Source organism: Quercus robur, chromosome 4, assembly GCF_932294415.1.
Source record: "Quercus robur chromosome 4, dhQueRobu3.1, whole genome shotgun sequence".
Lineage (NCBI taxonomy): Eukaryota > Viridiplantae > Streptophyta > Magnoliopsida > Fagales > Fagaceae > Quercus > Quercus robur.
Window position 1 is genome coordinate 25,957,305 of NC_065537.1, and position 7,369 is coordinate 25,964,673.

The following is a 7,369-nucleotide window of genomic DNA, read 5'->3' on the forward strand; positions in this document are numbered from 1 at the left end:
AACCGTTATGCGTAGTAACATTAATCCAAATATATATCTTACCATGCCAGCATGTCAAAAATATTGTATTTTAAGATTACTATGTTAAAGTGGACTATGAGCTGCACGTGCGAGATAGATAAGCGTATCTACTAATCTGTGAGAGCATCAGAGGATAATTTTTCCAGCTTAAGCTTTTGTTGTAAAGTTTCTATCAGATTCTGAAGTCTAAACCTTCGGTTTTTCTTCTTTATAAATTGTGTATCATATCTCATGAACACCATCTTTGTCTCTGTTTTTGTGATTGTGAGTGAATTTCAAACATGTCAGAACCCCAAACCCAAGAGAGCCTCAGCCTCATTGTCCAACGTATCAGTCGTTTAGTTCATGAAGCAGGGAGCCTGGGCATGACCCATCTGGTGGTAAACCTCGAATGTATGCAATGCCTACTCATATTCGAGGTTGCCACCTGGCTGAACGACGACAGTTCGACGTTGGAGAATCGAGGAGGAAGGGCTTTGCCAGCGTCAAAGGACTCAATCGAGGCCATGCCAAGGTTGGAATCTTTAAGCCTTAAGGAGGATGAGCACTGTGCGGTTTGCTTGGAAGGGTACGAGAGAGGTGGGGAGGCTCGAGAGATTCCTTGCAAGCACAAGTTTCACTCGAGTTGCATCGAGTCATGGCTCAAGGTACAAGGGTCGTGCCCGATTTGTCGATTCGGTATGCCGGTTGTCGAGGAAGAAGGAAGAGGTCAGAGGAGGAAGAATAGGGTGGTTATGGTGACTAGAGGGATAGGTGGCCAAATGGATTTCTATGAAGACTATATGGATTCTGATTTTCAGATTTTGGTGGAGGAAGAAGAAGGTGAAGGTGAGGTTGCAATTGCTGATGACTCGTCAACACAAGACAAGAGAGATGGCAATGGCCATATGGCATAGAGTGCTAATTACATATGCTATATTATATAGGTTGTTCTTTCACTTCTTCTTCTTCTTCTTCTTCTTCTTCTCTTTTTTTTTTTTTTTTTTTTTTTTTTTTTTTTTTTTTTTTAGGGGGATTCTTTCACTTCTTTGGTCATTTACTTTTGCTTTATTTTTCATTTTTAGGGAATTTATGGAATTTAGATGGAAACTAGTTTTTACATTTTAAGTTGAAACCTAGGTGGTCAGGTTTTAAAAAACAATTTTAGTATTTTAAAAAAGCATAATTTTATTTTTCATAATTTTTTCGTATATTTGCTTGATGAGGAATGGACAATTGTTTTGCTTTTTGGACGTTTATATGGGATAACATCTACCTTCCAATTTAATATTTATTCCTTTTATTTCTTTCAATTTTTATTTAAATGTAAGGCATATAACATTTAAAAATCAAATTTATTGCATGTAATTGCAACCTACACAAAAAAATAAATGTCATGTAATTTTGCCCACAAAAAAATTCACATATTTCACATACCCTTAAAAAGGGGAAGAAATTAGAGATATTCAAGATCAATGAGAACAAATATATTTTGGGGCTTAAGAGTTAAGACAATGAGTTTAAATGGAGCTTTCTACATTAATCAATAGTAATTGAAAAATATTTATTTAATTTTATATATTATAATTTTTTCTTTAAAATCATTTGTCTTGTTTTTGAGATACAATATTACTAATTAAGCATTTGTATTTAGGTTTTTCAACAACTCTTTGCAATTGAAAATAGCTAATCCACTTAAAATTATAATATTACAGGAATAAAATAACTTTTAAAGTGTAGAACAATAGTTTCTAATTAAGGATATTATTACAATTTCACTTAATAATGTAATATGTTATTTAAGAGTTTTATTTACAAAAGGTAAAGTCTCAAGTTGTTGTTGAGACGGTTGATTCTCAATAATTATTAGGGACACAACAATTATTTTAGTAACTAGTCGCAAACCCGTGCGATGTACGGGATAGTTTTAAATCAAATGTTAACACATTCAGATTTAAATATCTCTCTAATTTCAATTATTGAAAGCTAAATTGACCCTGATATAAGATGAAACATATAATATTATGAAGTAATATTAAAAATGAGATAAATACAGATATTATGAAGTAATATATTACAATAATCATAATATGCTTTTACATTTGGTTTAATAAGTATTACAAAAGAACATCGCACGAGAATGCTACTAATTTTTTTAATTAAAAATAAATAAAAATTATATCTATAATAGAAGGACATAAAATATCATTATTGTCCCAAAAGATGACACATAGATCACAGTTTTAAGCTAAAGCTCCTCCCAACAGTTTTTAATTTGCACATAAGTCCCAATACCATGTATTTTTGCTATGGCTTTTTCTTTTTTTTTTTTTTTCAATTTCATTTATTTCATGACTTCCACTAAATATTCATTGTATTCATAATATTTAAAAAACGTTGAAGTAGAGTTGTATCCTCAAATAACTAAATAAAAGAGTTTAATTCCTCTCTGTTTCAATTTAAAACCAAATTGTGCATAAAAGCAAAAAAATTTCCTTTGTTCCACTGTCTTTAGTACCAAAATCACAAATCCATTAAAACCAAATTGTGCATAGAAAATCTTAGAGATTGAAAGACAACTTTAAAGTGTTTTTTGTATCTTCTTCCTTTGTTGCTTTGTAACAGTCCCTGAATATGCCCTTTTGTTTTCCTTGAGTACAGATGTTGGTGTGAGTTGCACATTGCTTTGAACATCAAGTTTCACTGATGTAAGCCTAGCAATAGAACAGGTTGAGGAATGTATTACAACATATACATCTTAAATATCGTATTTGTAATTTTGTTAAATTAAAGAATACGTACTTCTGTCATTTTATCAATCTAAATTGCTTTGTATATTTTCTTCACAAGAGTCAAAAAGTTTCTTGACGGAGTAGAATTCCCATCCATACTTGAGATTATAGTCATTTAGTTGTATTTTTCTTCTTAATTGAAGAAAAATATAGCATTCACATACTAATTTTAGAATTAAAAAATAAATAAAATAAAAATAAAAACATGATTATTTGATAAAATACAAATTGTACATAGAAGTAATTAAAACAATGGAAATCTTGAGATGAAACAATTAAACCAAACATAAAACCAAGTTTGAGATAACCAAGAAACTTAAATATGCAATCATATTCCAATTTCAAATTCTTTCTACAAAAATATTACCAATAAATATGCAATAAATAGTACAGAATAAAGGAAGGACTGGTAAATACCTGACTTTCCTCGTCTTGTAGTTGTATTACCAAATAAGCCAGATATCAAAATGCTAAATCCCTACATGCAAAACAATAAAAATCCAATTTTCAGCCAAGAAACATTAATAGAAGAGAAATAGTGTAGTGTAGTGCAGATTTTAATGAAACAGTGCAGTGTAGTGCAAAATTTTCTTTTTTAATCTCCTTCATATCATCAAACAATTTGATTGTGAGAGCAGGCAGCTTACCCACATAAAAAAAAAAAAAAAAAATGAGAACTCTTCCTATATATGTTATTTTCTTCAAGAATTAAATAGATTAGCATAAATTTTTTTATGATTTTATCCAATGAAAACACAATCACTTGCATCACCATAGTTGCTGCTGTTAGCTAACTTTAACTCATTTTTTCCATAGTGACTAGTAATTTATAGAGGCAAAGGAACCCAGATATTAAAAGCAAAAGACTAAACTAAATCCTCTAATTGATTTAAGAATTCCGTTTTGTTTTATGCAGTTACTTTCAGTTATAGTCTTGTAGCCTTGCAAGTATTTGAATGTATCTTATCTAATCAATGTGTCAGCTGCATCATACCTTGCATGTCCATATGTTCATGTGTTTGAAGACAAAAATAATGTTGTTGAGCAATACAATATTCAATTCCGAAAAACTAAACAACATTGAAAAACTAACCTCAACGTACTCCACACCAATTTTGCTAAGATTATCAGGAATGTTGTGTAATGAAAGCAAGTTGATAACTCCACCTCTCTCAGTTTCCACTAAACAAATTCAAACCCATAGCTCAGTTTCCACACAAAAAAATTCAAATTGATTATCACCATTTTAATATCTATTTAAAATATTGAAGATGTAACTCACTTCAAAAAATATTATCGTCAAAACACACTACTAAACTCAGTTACAAAGTTCCAAACCTAAGACTTATCTAAGCGTGTGCACAAATTCAATTACAGATACAAAAAAAACACAGCTAAAACAACACATATTAAAATAATAAGCCAACAGTAAACTGTTGAAGTTACAAAAACCAACAACTATCACATAAAAAGCTGAATAAATCCCTCTAAAATTACAAAACAGCTGACTTCACCATCTGTTGCAAATGCAATTCATAGAGTTCCATCTTTGGGGTAGCCCAAGACAACGAAGCCCCACATTCTACTACTGGTTATAACGTATCACACCACTTAATTCCAAGATACATTTTTCAATTTATGATACAGAAAAGAAAATAAAGCTCAATACAGAAAATTTTATCAACATATACTCAAAAACATTTTGCAAAAAATAGTAAATTGACCCAAAACCACCTACTCAAATCAATAATGCATTCACAAAAGAAAATTCCCAAGTATATGTATAATGGCGTTTTTTTTAAGGATTGAAAAGAAGTGGAGCAACTATTATGACAAGGAATTCCATTAGCGTAATCATATTTATAATGAAAGTGGCAGAACACAAAGTGCTTTAGAAAATACCACACATAGATGGCTAAGAAAGTGAGTCCACTTAGAAGCACTCTGCTTCATGGAATAGGATATTCTCCAATTACTAATTCTCATGGCCCTTCAAACCACCCATGGAACAATGAATTTTATACTCAAATTGGAAACATCAGAAGAAGTAAAGGGAAATCCATAAAGCTGGATTGTTGGGGTCATCTATAAATATATATATATATATATATATATATATTCCATTGAGAGTGAAAGAAGACCAGCTATTTCAAGCATAACCTAATCTTTAAAACCTCAATAGTTCTTTTCATCGAAGTGAACTAATTCAAAGTAAATTAATTTGAAGTAAACAAAAGCAGATCAGATCCTAAGTCATAATTAGGACATCAAATTGATTGAAGCAAGCATAAATGCAGACCAACCATAGACTACCACTAAAAAAATTCAAACCCATAGCTCAGTTTCCACACAAAAAAATTAAATTGATTATCGTCAAAACACAGTACTAAACTCAGTTATAGAGTTCCAAACCCAAACTCAATCAATTACAGATACAAAGAGAAATGCAGCTAAAACTATAATTTAATCAACCCTAGAATACAAAAAAGAAATCAATGAAGCTGGGGTAAAAAATCTCAGAAAGGCTAAGAAAAAAAGCTAAACTAAAAGCTAAGAAATCCAAACTAAACGAATACCATACCTTTAACCCTACTGCAAAAACTAAAATTTACTAAACTTAACAACAATTTATAGCATAATAACATATTATCAGTAAATTTTATTTATTTCAATCAACCTAAACAAATAAAGACCAATAAAATTATGGTATATAACACCAATAACCTAGAGGCCAGAGGCCAGAGGTCAGTTCGTGTTTTGTGTTTTTTAGGGAAAAGATGGAAAGGTTGAGAGAGAGTTGAAGAAGAAGCAGATATCTTCGATTTTGCACGGATTCAACATTAATCAAAACCAATTATCCAAATACCTAAATTAAAGAAAATCAAACCAAATCCAAAAACCTAAATCTATGATAACAAAAATTAAAATACCTACACTGGTAGCGGCTTTGGCGGTATATGACGGTGATGGGAGGCTGGCACTTTTTGCCACTGAAGGAGTGAGAGAGTGCCCATGGGATATGGTTTAGGGGTTTTGAGAATTGAGAGAGGCAGAGGCTAGAGAGAACGACAAAAGAGAGAAAGCGTATAAAACCTAAAATAAAAAAGAAAAATAAAATAGTGGTAGAATTGGGTTCCGGTTTATAAAACCTAAAATAAAAAAGGAAAATAAAATAGTGGTAGAATTGGGTTCCGGTTTTAAAAAGGTTTTATTATTATTATTATTATTATTTTTTAATATTGTGCTGATGTGGAAAATTGTGGGAGTTTCAAAAGTTTCGGTTTTATATATATATATATATATAGATATATAGATTATTTAGAATTTTAATTGGGTTCGATTCCTATTAACTCAATATTCTGAGGGACTTTTTAGAGGTGGGGGAAAGAAAACAAAACACACCAATTTTTCTTTCCATTTAAAAAATTCAATTTTTGGGACATTTTTGGAACACACGTACAACTTTGGAGGCCTTAATTCCCCTTTTAAATATATATTTTTTTTGTATAGTGGGCCTTAAGCCTAGGCCCTAAGTAGGTTTGGAAGTGATAGCCCAGGCCCGAATGTTAATGGCCTTTCTTACATGGTTTTCCTACATGGTCGCACCTATTACAAGACACCAAAGTCAATACCCCCAAACAACATTCTGAAACATGCTAGAGGTAAATCTCGTAATATTGAACTCTCGAATCCCATGTTTTTGATACATCCATGATTGTGGGAATTGGAGCTGCCCCTAACTTCTTTATTTATTTATTTATTTTTTTTATGAAAGAATGATTTATAAACCAAAGAAAAAAGCAAAGCTATACAAAAGAACAAGCTTCACTCCTAATAATAGACTCAAAACATGAGAGGCAGTTACCCTCATCCAAGGACGGACCTAGGATTTTAAGCTAATGAAGGCCAAAGTGTTAAAAAAAAAAAAAAAAAAAAAAGAGGCATTCATATAGTATTAAAAAATTATAAATACTCAAAATCATTGTTTCTAAATACATTAAGATGCAATCAATTACCAACAAAAATAAAATAATTTTTTTTTTTAATACTAAGCTAGCTAGGATTTTTGTTGTTGTTGAAGTTAGAGTATTTATAGTGGTGATGCTAAAAATTTTATTTAGCACTTTAAAAAGTTAATTTATCTATTTTACCACCACACTTTATAATACACCAAATATCAAATGTTCTTTTTTTTATTTTATTTTATTTATTTTATTTTTATCACTTCATTTAAAATAATAGAAACAATTCATTAAAATAATAAAGGAAGTGAAAGAATTTGAGTTTTTTAATTGAAGGAAGAGATATAATCTTAATAAAATATTGTATTTTATTTTTGACAACTTGCTACAGTCAACTGGTATCTGTAGTTGTAAAAAATCTAGCTTAAGATTCTCCAATAACACATGATTTGCCATTTAATTGCACTAACTTCAACTTAAAGAGGGAAGGTGGTGTTTACCTTTTGGGACCAAGCAAACACTAACTCACTTCTCCAATTCCCAACTATTGTAGCCATAGAAGAATAATAAGGGCCAACAATGCCATCCACATTGATTTTAATAGATAAACAATCT

General features: G+C 30.6%; 1 protein-coding gene and 1 long non-coding RNA gene across 2 annotated transcripts; one reads left to right on the forward strand and one right to left on the reverse strand.

Moving 5' to 3' along the window:
- The first annotated feature begins 302 nt into the window (after positions 1–302).
- LOC126721640 (uncharacterized) lies at positions 303–917 on the forward strand. The gene has a single exon (XM_050424692.1). The coding sequence runs from the start codon at positions 303–305 to the stop codon at positions 915–917; it is 615 nt and encodes a 204-aa protein (XP_050280649.1).
- Positions 918–2,353: 1,436 nt separating this feature from the next.
- Positions 2,354–3,963, reverse strand: LOC126724403 (uncharacterized). Its single transcript, XR_007654966.1, has 3 exons — positions 3,886–3,963; positions 3,210–3,270; positions 2,354–2,714 (listed from the first exon to the last, which is right to left on the reverse strand). It is a non-coding gene; the product is annotated as an uncharacterized LOC126724403 (long non-coding RNA).
- Positions 3,964–7,369: the final 3,406 nt, after the last annotated feature.